General features: G+C 53.4%; 1 protein-coding gene across 1 annotated transcript; it reads right to left on the bottom strand.

Moving 5' to 3' along the window:
* Positions 1–11,987: 11,987 nt before the first annotated feature.
* Positions 11,988–15,710, bottom strand: LOC130266560 (uncharacterized). Its single transcript, XM_056515815.1, has 9 exons — positions 15,355–15,710; positions 15,002–15,066; positions 14,568–14,888; positions 13,912–14,060; positions 13,548–13,683; positions 13,127–13,314; positions 12,907–13,044; positions 12,517–12,631; positions 11,988–12,254 (listed from the first exon to the last, which is right to left on the bottom strand). Exons 1-9 carry the CDS (start codon positions 15,470–15,472, stop codon positions 12,234–12,236), a joined length of 1,251 nt encoding a protein of 416 aa, XP_056371790.1. The 5' UTR covers positions 15,473–15,710; the 3' UTR covers positions 11,988–12,233.
* Positions 15,711–16,128: the final 418 nt, after the last annotated feature.

Below are 16,128 nucleotides of genomic sequence, written 5' to 3'. Positions count from 1 at the left end.
GATTTTTCACTGCACACTTGGTTTTTGTTTTTCTCTTTCACATTTTATAGAGATTTATTTTATTTTTCCTTTTTCTTTTCCTTAAAACAGCAGCTCCTGGCCCTGCAGGGCTGAGGCTTTTCCCCGTTGCTGGGCACAGACTGATGGAGCAGCATTGCTGAACACGGGGACACACACGAGGGACCAGGAGCAGCTGCCTTTGCCCACCTGCAGCTCCAAGGCCCTCTGAGCAGACAGGGCTGAGCAGACAGGGCTGGAAGAGACTCGCAGGCTCCCTGTTTGCTGTGCTGCCCCACTTGTGCCCAGCCCAGCTCTGTGTGGGGCAGAGGGAGAACAAGGGGCAGCTCCCTCCCAGCCTCCAGCCCAGGGACCCCTCTGGCCCTGGGGCTTGGGGAACTGTCAGCACCAGCTGCTCCAGCCACCACTTCTGCTGGCACTGACAGCAACACCCAAACTGTGGCTGGTCCTGAGGGAGCAGCAGCAGTGCCTGGATGTGATCCCTGACTCTGGGCAGGGCTGGACAAATGACACCCACAGCAGCAGCAGCCCATGGAGCTGACTTTCAGCACAGCCCCTGCCACTCTTCCCTCCCGTGTGCAGTGGTGTCACAGCAGCCTGGGGCACCTAGGAGCCCCCAGTGCCAGCAGGGACTTGACATGGCAGCCCTGGGCTCCTGGAGGTTGTGCAGGGAACAGAGGTGGGGACTCCCTGTCCACGTGGAGCTTCCAGATGGAAAAGGCTGCTGTGAGGAGGCAGCTCCAAGGGCAGAGAAAGGAGGGGCTGGAGCCCTTGATCTGTGCCAGTTCCACAGCCCTGGGCAGCAGCCACTGAGCACAGGGGGAACAGAGGGCACAGCAAGAGGGACAAAACCAATCAAGGTCAGAGACTGGGAAGAGCCAGAGCTGGGAACAGCAGGAACAGCTGCTTCACTGCACCCTTGGAGAAAGCTCTTGGCTGGTTCAAAGTGCTGAAAAGTGCAAAGGGCAGTTTTGCCCTCCCCGGTGCCAGAGACGTTCTGAGTCTGTACATCCATTCAAACGGGTGAAAGTTTCTTTGTCATCCGTGGCTGTTTTTTTCTTCTGTTGGGGAGTGGTTTTTTTTCTTTGTGTGTTTGCTAAATAAACAGGTTTTTTTCCCCTTTTCCTCTGAGGAAATTCTTCCCAAACCCGGTGGAGGGGGGGGAAAAGTTTTGGGGGTTTGTTCTCTGGGGGGCTCCTTTTGGAGATTTCCCCCTAATTTTGTCCTAAAACAGGACAGACAGCTTCCTCCAGCTGATGTGTGCACGTGGGTGATGGCAGAGTCTGAGGGTAACTGCTGCTGTCTCTTAATCACTGCAGGGAATCTTTGGTAGTGATGGTTGGGTGCATTGCTGAGCTTCTCCCTTTTTGATCCTTTGCTGCTCTGAACTACAGTAAATGACACTGATTCTGAACTTCGTGTCTGTGTCTCTGCTGCTGACCCTGCCCACTGGTAAAACAAAGTTAGTGTGGTCTGGTCAGATCACCACAAAATTTTGCTTTTTAAATGTAAATGTTTGGAATCAGTCCTGTCCTAAATTCCCAGGTAGAGGGAAAATCTTCCCTAAAGTTCACTGGCTCTGGAGTGGGCTGAGTTCAGAGCACCATTAGAGCAATGGGGAAGTCAGCTGAAAGAAGCTGAACCACTGCATGTATTAAAATATGGAAAAATGAAAAGAACTTGTGTGTTTGGGAAGATGAGGATGAATTTTGTTAACAGCATCCCAGAAACAGCACCAACAGAGAGAATGATTGCTGCCAAAATGCTACCACATGGAGCAGCACAAAAGGTTTTTAATCTTGAGCTTGGATTCATTTGTGCAAAGGAAAGAGTAATAATATAATAAATAATTATATACATATATATAAGAAAAATTATATATATATATATATATATACTTTCACATGTATATAATGACATTGTAAAATAATGCTCCAAATACTAATTTGTTAGCTTTGGCTGCTCAGGGATGTCACACTTTATACTCTACACAAAATGACTGACCAGGACCCAAACATCACTGAACTCTGTGAGATTGTATACAATGAATGAAAGAGGAAAGGATGAAATTGGCTGGTTTTATAGGGTTTGCTGACACTAGGATGGGGAATGCTTTGTCTGTTTCTATGAAGAATAAATGAGTAAGACTGCTGGGGCTTTTCATATACCATCCACAACCTGCAGTATTGATTGAACAGATGAAGGAGTTGTTAAAAGAGCAGTTGAAAAACTGAGCAGATGGGAATTTATTGCAATGAAAATCCCACCTCACGGATGTGCTCCATACCCTTAAAAATGGGCCCACTGGAAAAATGGAAACCCCCTGGATGTGCATGGCTGCACCCAGTTTGAAAATACAGCCATGGACAGTGACACATGGACTGCCTGGGAAATTATTCTGGGTGTGATGGCCCCTGACAGGGCCACCCCAGAGGCTGCAGGGCTGGACCTTTAGGCACTGGAATTAGTTAGGATAAATCAGAAGCAAATGAGAGCTATCAATACTGGAACAGGAATTCAGATTCCTCCAGGACACTTTGGTTTGGTAAATGCTCATTCGAGCTTGGCCTTCAAGTGTTCATGTTTTGGGAGGAGTAATGGGTGCAGATTATCAAGGAGGAATTTAAGCAATTCCATTAAACAATAGTGAACAATTGGATTAATAAATCTCATGGCAGGGTAGCACGATTATTGATATTGCAGTTTTTAAAACTGTGAAAAAAAACCATCCACCTCAAAACACTGCTGTTCATGGAGATAAAGGGTTTGGATGCACCAGTCCCAATAATGGAGCCAGAGTGTGGGTGCAGAGGCCAAATGGCACTCCCAGGCCAGCTGAAGGAACAGCTCTGGGGAAAGACAGCACTGTTTGAATCCTGAAACCTGGGTGAGAACAATGGGAATATGTCCCTGCAGCCAAGTGTTCTGTGCCAGAACAAGTGGATGTTATGGGATATTGTTTTACAGATCCTGCCAGACCAAATCTCCCTGTTTGTCCCAAAAGCTTTTTGGAAAATGCAGTGATCCACGGGGCTCCATGTGAAGGCTGATGGGACACTGAGGCACTTCCACACAAATTCCATCCAGGAGCCTGGGTGTCCTCAGGGACTGGGACCAGGCACCTCTCCAGGCAGAGGGGAAAGGACCCCACCAAGCCTTGTCACGCACAGACAGCGTGGTACAGCTGAACAGCAAAGGACCTTGGGGACATTATTCTGGAATTAAAAAAGGTGTCAGCTCTGTGGGCAACAGAAATATTGTTCCTAACCAAAATGACATTGAGGAAAGAGAATAAAAAAGTCACTAATCTACTACTGAAGTCTGTAAATTGTATATTGATAATCAGGCAGAATTTTTGTTTGCTGGAAACATCTCTAGAGTATTACCAGGGATTAGTCATTGTGATTTGTGAAAATTGTGATGAAAATATAAAGATAAAAGCAGCCAAAATACTGAATCTAACAAATTGCTGGATATGTTCTCAACCAGATGGAAATCAAAGCAGAGCCATGGTTTGCCATGTTTGTCATGGTTTGTTTTTTAAAATGAGCCCCATGGTGCATTTGGTGCTGAGCCCTTGAACGTCAGGGCCACAGAGGAGATTGCACAAACCTTTCCATGAGTCCAAGTCAGAAGAAAAACCCAAAGTGTCTCAAAGCATTAATGGGACCCACTGAGGTTGATCCCCAACACAGGCTCCTCATGGACTCCTTGGAAGAGAGAATTGGAGGTCATGATTGCCCAAAAACCTCTTAGAGAAGAAAGGAAAAAGAAAAGTACCTTAAAAAACTTAAAAAACTGAAGTACCTTGAAGTATTAATGAGCCCCAGTGAATGTTGTTACTGAGAAAGACTCTCAAAAGACTAATTAAAACAGATAATTGGAGGCCATGATTGCACAAAGCTCTCAGAGACTCCAAGGCAAAAGCAAAACCCAAAGTCCTTTGAACAACCTGCAGTCCCTGGGAGCATGAAGGAGCCCCCAGGCCCATTCCGGACCAAGGCTCCCCAGGGACTGGTCCCAGCAGATCCCTGAGGCCACTGGGATGTGGGGGGGGATGCTGAGGGCAGCACAAGGGGTGACAGTGCCCAGTCTTGCTGGGGCTGTGCCAGGAGGCCCCAGTGGCTCAGGACAAGGTGTCTCCTCACAGCCCTTGGTGGCACAGACCGTGCTGTGCCCCAGGGCACCAAGACTTGGCTTCTCCTTGTCCCCACCTGTCATCTCTGCCTCCAATTTTTTGCTCTAACTGGAACCTGGGGGCACTTTCTCACTCCTGTTCCTCAGTGGAACCCATTAAAACTTTAGGAAACTTTTATTTGATTGATTCTGACTTGAAGTTCTTGAGAGGTTTCCTAACAAATCATGACTTTGCCTTGATTTCCCTCTGGTCTGGTCCAGTTCATTAGGAAGGTTTCCTATGATAGTTTTAGAGAAATATTTCGAAAAGCTTCTGAGAAATACACATTCCCATTTTAAAGGGTGCACTTTAATACTGTTTTCTTTAGAGTAGACATGACTGCAGTGTTCTGTGATTGATATTGATCCGGGGTCTGTCCTCAGGAGGAGAGAAGCTCAGACAAGCTGTGCCTTGAGGTCTGACCCAGTGTGGAAAATCATGCTCCACATTCCCCAACCCCATCCTCTCTGTCCTCACTCACCTGGGACCCACTTTGCTTGGAGAATGGGTTTGTCACTAAAAGTGGGGTTTTTCCGTTTTTTTCTTTTTTTTTATTTTTTTTTTTTTCCTTACGGAACCTAAAACTCCTAATCTTCCCCACTGCAAACAGACACACTCCTCAGGCGTGTGCCAGCCCAAGATGCCCCCCAGGAGGTTCAGGCAGGGGAATCGGTGCTTCGGGCGGCGCGCCCGGAGCCTTCGCCATCTTTCCTTTGTGTCTGTAACTCCCGTCATGCCCCGCGACCCAATGGAGCCTCTCGGGAGCCGGGACTACAATACCCGTCATACCTCGCGCTCCACAGAACCCCGGTATCCCCCCCATATATCCAATAGATGTCCTCCAGAAACTCCAAGGATCCTTAAGTGCCCCCTCAGCGACCATTTGAGAACCTCCCAAAAACGTCCCCGAATCCCCTGAATGCTCCCAAGCCCGCAGATACCCGTTACCGGCACTTCTGGGGATTCATCTCCTGCCATCCCCAGCGAGCTCAGAGCACCTCATAACCCAGTCAGTCGCCTAAAATTCCTGTTGTGCCCCATGCCCTAAAGAGGCCGGTTAGAGCTCCCCAAGCTCCCCCCAATGCTCCTGAAATGTATACATTCCTCTCTGAGAACCTGAAGTTGCCGTTCAGAGGCAAAAGTGTCCCCCAAGTGCCCTCCCAGACCCCGCAAAAGCTCTGTTATAATCACTTCCGGGACTACAGCTCCCATCATGCTTTGCGGTACCGTAGAGTGCTATTCCAGCCATGACTTCATCTCCCATCATGCTCCGCGCCATACCGAGAGACATTGCAGCTGCGCCATGATTCTCCGCGGCCCAATTAAACCGTGCTATTCCCTCGCCTTCAACTCCCATCATCCCCCGCTCCCCACAGAGCCCCATTAGAGCCCACCAGTACCCGCCCGCACCCCGAAGGGCCCCAGATTCCCCTGCCTGACCTCCAAGTGCCCCCTGGATCTCCAAGTGCCACTTCGAAGCCCAGACATTCCCTCAGGATCCCCAAGTTCTTTCTTAGTGCCCACTCAATGCCCTCAAGTGTCCTCCTATACCTCGAAATTCTTCCCCCAGACCCAAACCTACCCTGAGTGTGCCCCAGAAATGTCTCCCTGGAGCCCGAAGTGCCCACCCTGACTCTGTGTGGAAAAAAAGAGGATAAAAAAGATGAAAAAAATGACTAAAACATTTTGAATTATCTTAAAGGGGGAAAATAAAATAACCAATAGAGCTTAATTAATGAATGGAATTGTGTTACTTAAAAGCAATGACCAATATTTTTTTTGGTTTCTAATAATGTATTTTTTATTACAAATATAAAAAATAGGTCATAAGATATAGAATAGTAATATTACAAATAAGGAAAATATAATTTTAAAATTAAATAACATTTTTATTATAAAAAGAAATTAATGAGGTTTTTTATATTTTGGGTTTTCAGCACCAGGTGGGAGATATCATGACATGGTTATGATGGGGGTGAGGAGCAGGTTGTCCAAACTGCGTCAGCCTGCAAGGGGCACTTTGTTCAATGTGCCCAGACCTCCTAAGGAGACATTCTGCATCAAGGTCACTTGGGAAATGCTTCTATCACTTTGCCTCTTACTGAAAAATAGAAAAACCTTCCCTTGAGTAAAATAAAGTCATGAGATGCACTTTCAAATCTTCACTTAAGAAAACTCCAAACTGTCTCCAAGCATCTGCACAAGCCCTGGAGACTTGAAGACAATTGAAGGAAGACAAAGAGCTCCTGGAATCTTTCTGTATTTTAATGTTCCCCAAAGTTGTTATGGATGGAGTCTTTGATTGCTCAATTAATCAAACAACAAAATTAAATTTAGCATCAATTTATTAATAATAGCAGCAATTGTATATAAATGAATATCATCAAAGTATATTAGTTACATATATTTAAGTAAATACAGAATTTGGCAGTGAGTATTTTAGTATAACTGAGGTTTGGTTCGAGTAAAGCATAAGAAAACCAACCAGGGGTACAGGTAGGGCCCTTCCTGTCACAAGATATAAAATCCCACTTATATACTGTTACTAATACATATAAATACAGAATGTTCTGGAAAGCTCCTCCTCATTTCTATTCCTAAAATCTCCGTCACTATGTTGTGTTGCACGTGTGTCACCAGTGGTCGAGGGTCTCTCCTCCTTTCGGGGCTCTTGTTTCCAGTGAAGCCTCTGGGTCTTCCTCAGTGTTCGCTGTTTGACCTTGCAGGAAGTGCAGGCACACTGAGCTTAGGGTAATAAAATTAAATGTATGTGCCTATAACAAGTCTTGTCCAAGTGAAATCATCCCAATTTGGCTCAATTATAGGTCAAAAGTTTTATTTCTAGATTCTGTTCTTACACCTACACCCTTAGTGTCTTCACTCCGAACATCTGGAGGATGATTCCATCTGCTTTAACCATTTCCTTTATCCTTTATGCTTTGTTACAAGTACAATTTTTTATTAATATAAAGCAACAATTTTGCTCATATAATTACAATTTAATTAGCACAAATCATATTTATAACAGGGTGGATTTGGGGTTGAGTCCAGCAGCCTCAGGCACTGAGAGAAGGTTGAAGAAGCTGCTCAAGGAGGCAGAAGCAAAACTCCAAGTCCCTTGGAGCATCAGTGGCCCCACTGAAGGCAGGGACTGCCAAAGGCTCCCCAGGGACTGGTAAGAGCAGATCCTTGAGGCCAGGATTGCAGGAGCCAGAGGCTGTGAGCAGGAACTGCAATGCTGAGCAAGGCCTGGGCTGGCTGGAGGCAGCAGAAAGGCCAAGGGCTGAGCCCAGGCCTGGCCCAGCAGGGCCTGTTCCTCACGGGTGGCTCGGGGCTGTTCCTGGGGCACTGGGATGGGAGGGGCAGCAAGGACAAATGGCATCACCCTGCAAGCCCTGCCAGCCTGCTCAGGGAGGGCCAGGGCAGCAGCAAAGTGCAGCCCCTGCAAGGAAAGTTCCTTCTGTGGGGCTGCAGAGGCGCTGCCCAGCCCAGGGCACAAAGGCCTGGGTGCCTCTGGCCCTGCCAGCCCTGCCCAGCCCTTGGCCATCTCTCCTGCAGCCTGTGCCCTGTGTGTGCTGCTCCTCTGCCCTGGCCGGCTGCACACGCCCATCTCGCTGTCCCCCCAGCATTTCTCAGCCCAGCATTGCTGTGCCCTCCCTGGGCTCCCTGCACCCAGCGCTGTCGGCTCCTGGCACACAGAGCCATGGCACAGCCCAGCCTCACGCTGGGACACCTCGGCCACCAGCTTTCTGCCCTGGCAGGGACTTTGCTGTTTCCTCACCTCCAGGCTGAACCTTCCAGGCTGCACTTTGGGGAGATTTCCTTCTCTTTCCACTCCCAAGGAAATCTCTGTCTCCTGCTGTTCACAAACAGAGAAGGGCTGGTGGGAGATGTGTTGGTCAGAGGCTTTTTGGGGTACAGTGACCATGAAATTATGATTTTTTAAATATTCTGTGAAAGAAGGAGGGCTATCAACAAAACTTCTACACTGGACTTAGAGCAATTTTTGACCTATTCAGGATGCAAATTTTGTGAATACTGAATCAAGCACTGATTTTTTTTATGGGAGGGACAGACATCAAGAAAAAAATTGTGAAGGCACAGTAACAACTTCTCCCTCTGTGCCAAATTATAAGCTAGTGAGGAAAACAGCTGGCCTTACTGGGAATGGAGCATTTTCCCTGAACTCAGGGGAAAAAAGACGTTGCATCACCTTTGGACAGAGGGGCAGGTAACTCAGGAAGTGTTTAAAGACATTGTTAGGTCATGAAGAAAGAAAATTAGGGAGGTAGAAGCTCCATTAGGACATCACCTGGTCACTTCTGGGAAGGATAACAAATACGATTTTATCAATACACAAATGGCAAAAGGAGGGACAAGGAAAATGTCCATTGTTTATTAGGGGGGATATGGCCAGCAAAATAAAGGAATAGGTTGAGGTACTTAACCCCATCTTTGCCTCTCTTGTCAAAATTATGATAGGTATACCCTCAGGGCAAGTGTTCTCCTGAGCTGGTAGATGGGGACAGGGAGCAGAACAGACCCCTGCAATCCAGGAGGAAGCAAGTGGGGACCTGCTGAGCCACTCAGATGCTCATAGGTGTCTCTGGGATCAGATGGGATCCATCCTAGGGGGATGAGGGATCTGGTGGATGAGCTCCCCAAGCTGCTCTCCATCATTAACCATCAGTCCTGGCTCACCAGGGTGGTCCCAGAGGACTGGAGGTGCCAATGTGAGCCCATCCCCAAGAAGGGCTGGAAGGAGGATCTGGGGAACTCCAGGCCTGTCAGCCTGACATCGGTGGCCAGCAAGGTGATGGAACAGATCACATTGAGTGCCATCACAGGGCACCTGCAGGATGGCTGAGGGATAGGAGCCAGCCAGTGTGGATGTCAATAACTGCACTGATGATCTGGATGAGGCCACTGAGCGCACCATCAGCAAATGTGCAGATGGCACCAAGCTGGGTGTGAGTGTGGATCTGCTGGAGGGGAGGAAGGCTCTGCAGAAGGACCTGGACAGGCTGGATCCAGGGCCCAAATCCAACAAGGTGAAGTTTAACAAGACCAAGTGCTGGGTCCTGCACTTTGGCCACAAGAACCCCTGCAGTGCTACAGGCTGAGAACAGAGTGGCTGGAGAGTGGCCAGGAAGAAAGGGACCTGGGGCACTGATGGACAGCAGGCTGGACATGAGCCAGCAGTGTGCCCAGGTGGCCAAGAAGGCCAATGGCACCTGGACGGGATCAGGAATGGTGTGGCCAGCAGGAACAGGGCAGTGATTCTTCCCCTGTGCTCAGCACTGGTTGGGCAGCACATCGAGTGCTGTGTCCAGTTCTGGGCTCCCAGTTTAGGAAGGACATGGAGGTGCTGGAGCGAGTCAAGAGAAGGGCAACAAGGCTGGTGAGGGGTTTGGAACACAAGTCCTGTGAAGAGTGGCTGAGGGAGCTTGGATTGTTCATCCTGGACAAAAGTGGACTCAGGGGTGATGTTATCACTCTTCAATTTCTGAAAGGTTAATGTAGTCAGGTGGGGGATGGTCTCATTTACCAGGCAGCATCTGATAGAATAAGAGCACAGAGTCTTCAGATGCGCCAAGGGAAATATAGGTCAGATATTATGAAGACATTTTTAACAGAAGGGTGATAAAGTACTGGAATGATCTGTACACAGCAGCCCAAACCCCTGTGCGTGGGCATGTTCAGAGAGGATGGGATGGGATGGGATGGGATGGGATGGGATGGGATGGGATGGGATGGGATGGGATGGGATGGGATGGGATGGGATGGGATGGGATGGGATGGGATTGGGGCAAGGTGTCTCCGAGCACCAGCCCTATGGCCCAGGGCTGCCACTCACCATGCTGCAGTGGCTGCAACTGCTCCGGCTCTGGAGGCTGCTGTGCTGGGGCAGCTGCAGGGCCTTTCTTCTTTTTTCCCCGAAGGGTCTTGAACAGGCTGAACACTCTGCCTGCCATCGCGCTGTCTGACCTCGAGGGCACCTTCAAGACAGGTCCCTCAGAAAGGTCCGAGTCAGTGGTGTCACAGTCTGGCCGCAAGGCCAGCGACAGGAGTAGCGCTTGGGAAAAGCTCCGGGTCAGGCACGAAGGAGCTGGCTCTGTGGGGTCCCCTCACAGCTCCGCTCTCTGCGTCCTGTCCCGTTGCGAGCACCGAGCACTCTGGCGTGGCCGCCTCGCTGCCAGCACCTGTGTAATCGTGTATCACAAACGGCTGCTTGGACACCCTGTTCCACAGCGTTCCACTCGGTTCCACGGTCACCATGCTCCACCGTGTCTCAACGGGCTGCTTGGACACGCGGCCACGGTCCCTGGGGCCGCTCTCAGCTCACCCAAAGTGCCCCGGTGTCTAAGACAGCCCAGGACACACCCAGACCTGCCAAGTGCTCAGGGAAACACTCTCCACGGTGCCTGGCCCTTGCAGCCTGCTTGCTGCTGGCCCTGGAGCAGAGCAGCTTCCAGGCAGCAAGAGGCAAACACATCTTGCCAAGGGTTAAAAACACACCAGATAGGTGAGATGGCATTAGTGTGTGCAATAAAGGCCTTTGAATTCACAGCTCTCTGAGAGAACTTTGGGGCTCTCAGCTGGGCAGAGATGGTCTGGCTCACACCTGTGCTCAAGGGGGGGGAACACACCCTGCTGCAGGTGCTTGGGTTGGTCTCCGCAGGCACAGGCAGATGCCAAAGCTGCTCTTCACAGCCTTCTCCCTTCCCACTCTCTTCTGCTAAGGGCATGGAGCCTCAAGGAGGCCCTGAAAGGAGTGCAGGGAGCCAAAGGGAGACAGCCGCACCTACATCACTGGGGCTCCTGGGGAAGCACGGTGCTGGAGAAGCAAGCCTCTCCGCCAGAGGCATTTCCCCAAATTTTTACGTTTCCTGGGGAACATCAACACACACTTGGAAAACCCTGGCAAGGCTGAATTACTTCTGGTTCTTGCAGCACAGGCACTCCAGCTGGAGCTCATCCTCCTTCCCCATAGTGTGTTTCCACGTGTCACTCCGGGCACACGGCCTCGAGCCCCCTACAAACACGAGCTGCCCGCTGCCTCTTCACTCCCGCCTCAAGTCCCGCCTGCGGTCTCGGCAGCCAAACCAGGCTGTTGCCAGCCAGAGAGCAGAGCCCTGTTCCCCCAGGAGTCTCTCATGGGCACCTTCCAGGACTCTCCTCTGGTCTCACTTGCTCAGAGTGTGTCTGAGGCAGGCGCTGCCATTCCTTACTTGTGGGGTGACCAGAGCCCCCAGAACCTCACCCAGCGGGCAGGCTCTGCCTGACAGCGCTCCCTCCACTGGCATGCTTGTGTCTATGAGTCTCAGCCACTCCGCCACTGTTGCTGCTGCTGCTGCTTCTTTTGCTTTTAGGCACACCCAAAGCTCACTGTTAGGCCACCATGGCCTCTGGTTCTGCTCTCTTCCTGTCCCTGTGTAGGGATGGAGCAGTGCTGTGCTTTCAGGAATCTCTTTGTGAAAACTTCCAGCATTGCAAGCTCCCTTGCCCTCCGTGGATGCTTGCCAAGGAATCCCTCAAGGCTGGGCTCAGAGCATACTCCAGCTGGTCCTTCTAAAACCCAGGCTCCTTGTCCCCTTCAGCGTGCTCAGCACGACCTTTAACCCCACGGTGTTGTGCAAGGGGACCTGCAGGACAGGGACCTTTGCAGCCTGAGCTGCCCCTGCTGCTCACTGTCTGTGCACAGAGCACAGCGCGGAAGAGAACGGCAGCAGGGCCCTGGGTGTCCCCGGCTCAGATTTTTGGGCCGCTCAGGCTCCAAAGAGATGTGGGTAAAGTGAGCAAACCAAACTTTATTAAGGCAACGCGAAGCAAAGGGGTGAGCTGGGAAGCAACACTGGGGATGGGCAGGGACTGAGGAATGGAGGGAGGGAGGTGCCAGCAGGGAGGGAGATGGCAGGAGCTCCTGGAGCTTGCCACAGTTTCAGTTGTGACAAGCAAGAGCTGTGCCTGGATCTCCAGCTGGTCCCATCTTCAATGGCAAGTGGAGGCTGCCAAAGGACACTGAATCTTCTGCCTCTTAGTTCTTGTCCTGCAGCTGCTGCGGAGAGCGCCAGGAGGGAAGGCTCAGCGCGGGCTGTGCCCTTAAGCTCAGCTGCCTGTGCCCAGCCCTGGCCTCCCCGGCCGGCACAGCCCCGAGGCCCGGCTGGGCCGGGGCTCCGTGGGCACCGGCTCGGGGCCGGAGGAGCCCGGCCAAGAGCCCGCACGGCCCAGCGAAGGGAGCAGCCCCCGTGTGGGGCGCAGGCTGTGGCTGCCCTGGCTGCGGCGCTGGGCAGGGCCAAGCTGCCGGCCCTCAGGCTCACCTCCACAAAGAACGCCAGCGCCGGCAGATCCCAGCGAGGCTGCCCCCAGATGGGCAGGCTGAGCAGGTGCGTGGCGATGCAGGAACACAAGGGGCTCAAGCCATGGCGCATCTCCCTGGAAGGGGGACAAAGGCACCAAGGTTCTGAGCCGGGCGGGCAAAGCTCTGCAAGGACTGACTCACAGAGGTGTGTGATCTTTGCCCAGCACCCTGAGAGGGGACGTGGGCCCTTGGGGAGGCGGCTGCTCCTGGGCCCCCTCCTCTTCCAGCCTTTTCCAGTCTGCTCGGACATCTCTTCGTACCAAGGCCCTCTGGCCACAACCACGGGGACTGTGTGGGGCACTCTGGGCTCAGGGCACCAATGCTGGCAGCGGGGAGAAGGGGGTCTCACCTGGCCAGCAGCCCCACTGCACAGTGCTTGGTGTCGGCACAGAGCAAGTTGTCCCAGACCCGCTTGCGCTCCAGAGCCACCAGCATTTCATCGCGGCCCAGGCAGCAGAGCAGAGCCTTCATGGTCTGCACTGCAAACCTGTGTGCAGAGCAAAGGCCAGGTCACGCTGGGAGCTCTGGCCCTGGCCACAAGGGCGTGGGAAGGGCAGGGCGACTGGCACCTGCTGCGGTTGCTGGGAAGGTGGTGCTCCTCCCGGCACGCAGTCCACACGTTCTCAACGCCCTGTGGCATCTGCTGTGTGCTGCTGAAAATTTGGAAGAGCAGAGCCACGAACAGGCGGGCCGAATGAAGGAGTACTGCAGTGTGCCACTCGGGCACGTGGACAGTCACCCACAGCACCACAGTTGCCTGCAAAGGACAAAGCGCCCCAAGGCAGCGCTCAGTGCCGAGGCTTCCCTGTGGCAGGGCCCAAGGGGAGACGCAGGGGGAGCACCCGGCCTGCTGCTCCTGAGCCTGTCCCTAGCCCAGCTTCCAGCCCAGCGCCCGAGGCTGGGAGCTGCAGGGCGCTGGGGAGAGCATGGAGAGCTGCTGGAGAGGGAACCTGGAGGGAACCTGAGCAAAGGCCAGTGGCAGAAACTCACAGCCAGGGCAAAGACGGCCTCGTTGTCCTCTCTGGAGAAGAACATGCTGGACTCCATCACAGAGAGCAGTGCTGCAAGCACGTCCTGCACCACCTGTCCCGACGAGCCAATGGTTCTCCACATCAGGGCGGCAGCTCTGTGGGAGCAGAGCTGTGCATCAGTACCAGCCCCGAGCAGCTGAGTGGGGCCAGGTGACAGAGCCCCGGTGCCCTGAGGGGCAGGGAGGGAGCATGGCAGCAGGCTCAGCAAACAGGGGGGCCCGAGGCCCCGGAGCTCTATGCCTGACTCCACTGCTCAGGCTGTACAGGGCGATGGCCCTACAGGCTGGTGAGCCCTGAGCTGCCAAGGCATTTGTGCCCCGTACCCGTCACACGATGGGGCACAGCACAGGAGACTCATCACCACTTGAAAAGGGTGTTCGTCAGCCAGTGTCACAAGGACATTTTGCAGCCCGGCATCCACGGTGACACAGTACATGAGTCTCTGGTGAATGTCCCTCACGATGGCTGGCACCTGGAGGGGGCACGAAAAGGACTCGGAGAGCTGTCCATGGGAGCGACGTCCCCAGCTTCCCCCAAGAAGCTCTTGCATTGTGCTGGCCTCAAAGGCTGAGGGGGCACAGCGGACGTGGCTTGAGGGGCCACACTGTTGTATTTCATTTACTTGGTTAGTGTAGCACTGAGAATGGTATCTCCCTGAGTTCCCCTATAGCCCATCTTGTGGTTCAGTCTTTCCCCTCCCCTTTCCCCTCCGCCCTAAGCTGACTGGCTGGGGTCTGGTTTCCCTCCGCCCCTGGCGGGGGGTTTAAAGATCACAGCCGGGCATTCCTATTTCCTCTTTCTCCCTGGAAGCCATCCGGAATAAAGCTGAGAAACCCCTTCGCGGGAAGGAGCCTCTTTTGTTCTTTTTCCTCGTTCCTGCAGGGCTCTGGGCTTCCTTCTAGTACTGAGCTAGCCAGAGGGAAGCCCAGATAGCTCTAACATCATACGATCCTGGCAGCTCTGGTCCCAGGGTGCCTACCTGCTGTGGAGAAAAAGCAGCCTCCTCCTGGGGAAAGTCCCGAGTGGGAGCAGGAGTGTCAGTCTGGCTGGCCATGGAGTCGGTGTCTGAGATGCTCCCTGTGAGGGTGTCTGTGCTGGCCACGCTCTCAGCCCGGGCCGTGCCAGCCTTGGCGCTGCCCTCAGCCGCTGCCATGGCAGAGTCTGCTGCGCCTGCAGAGGACTCTGTGCTGGCACCCGGCTCTGCCTGCAGCTCGCTGGGCCTGCAGTCGGGCTGGGCTGAGTCCTCGGTGGCTGTGGCCGTGCTCTTCCTACGCCGAGTGCGCAGGAACCTCCGCAGCACCTGCAGCAGAACGAAGGGCGGTAAGGGAGGGACGCTCCATGCTGTGCTCCATGCGCGGTGTTGGGCCGAGCAGGGACAGCAGGCCCGGCCCAAGTGGGGGTGGCCACAGGTACCTGCACAGCTCTGTGGAAGCGGCCACGGGCGGGATCCTGCTCCTGTGTCCGGTCCTTTACTGCATCTGGCACAGAGCAAGTGCAGCTAGAGCTGAGTGGCCGCAGGAGAGGGCAGAGAACACAGCCCAGCCCTGCGCTGCCAGGCCAGGGACAGCCAGATGGCCAGGGGACGGAGCACGGCTGCTGGGAGAGCAGCCCCAGCCCCTGTGCGTGGGCATGTTGGGATGGGATGGGATGGGATGGGATGGGATGGGATGGGATGGGATGGGATGGGATGGGATGGGATGGGATGGGATGGGATTGGGGCAAGGTGTCTCCGAGCACCAGCCCTATGGCCCAGGGCTGCCACTCACCATGCTGCAGTGGCTGCAACTGCTCCGGCTCTGGAGGCTGCTGTGCTGGGGCAGCTGCAGGGCCTTTCTTCTTTTTTCCCCCAAGGGTCTTGAACAGGCTGAACACTCTGCCTGCCATCGCGCTGTCTGACCTCGAGGGCACCTTCGAGACAGGTCCCTCAGAAAGGTCCGAGTCAGCGGTGTCACAGTCTGGCCGCAAGGCCAGCGACAGGAGTAGCGCTTGGGAAAAGCTCCGGGTCAGGCACGAAGGAGCTGGCTCTGTGGGGTCCCCTCACAGCTCCGCTCTCTGCGTCCTGTCCCGTCGCGAGCACCGAGCACTCTGGCGTGGCCGCCTCGCTGCCAGCACCTGTGTAATCGTGTATCACAAACGGCTGCTTGGACACCCTGTTCCACAGCGTTCCACTCGGTTCCACGGTCACCATGCTCCACCGTGTCTCAACGGGCTGCTTGGACACGCGGCCACGGTCCCTGGGGCCGCTCTCAGCTCACCCAAAGTGCCCCGGTGTCTAAGACAGCCCAGGACACACCCAGACCTGCCAAGTGCTCAGGGAAACACTCTCCACGGTGCCTGGCCCTTGCAGCCTGCTTGCTGCTGGCCCTGGAGCAGAGCAGCTTCCAGGCAGCAAGAGGCAAACACATCTTGCCAAGGGTTAAAAACACACCAGATAGGTGAGATGGCATTAGTGTGTGCAATAAAGGCCTTTGAATTCACAGCTCTCCGAGAGAACTTTGGGGCTCTCAGCTGGGCAGAGATGGTCTGGCTCACACCTGTGC

The sequence above is a fragment of the Oenanthe melanoleuca genome, unplaced genomic scaffold (genome assembly GCF_029582105.1).
Source record: "Oenanthe melanoleuca isolate GR-GAL-2019-014 unplaced genomic scaffold, OMel1.0 S086, whole genome shotgun sequence".
In the NCBI taxonomy this organism is placed as follows: domain Eukaryota; kingdom Metazoa; phylum Chordata; class Aves; order Passeriformes; family Muscicapidae; genus Oenanthe; species Oenanthe melanoleuca.
The sequence above is the reverse complement of the archived record's forward strand: the minus strand, read 5'-3'. Positions and strand labels throughout refer to the sequence as shown.

What these genes read in the sequence shown, in the direction of transcription:
- LOC130266560 (XM_056515815.1), bottom strand. Translation starts at nt 15,472, where the DNA reads ATGGCAGGCAGAGTGTTCAGCCTGTTCAAGACCCTTGGGGGAAAAAAG. An exon ending in GTTGCAGCCACTGCAGCATG is followed by an intron (nt 15,067 to 15,354) that starts GTGAGTGGCAGC and finishes GCTCTGTGCCAG; the next exon opens with ATGCAGTAAAGGACCGGACA. An exon ending in TGTGCCCCATCGTGTGACGG is followed by an intron (nt 13,684 to 13,911) that starts GTACGGGGCACA and finishes CTGCTCCCACAG; the next exon opens with AGCTGCCGCCCTGATGTGGA.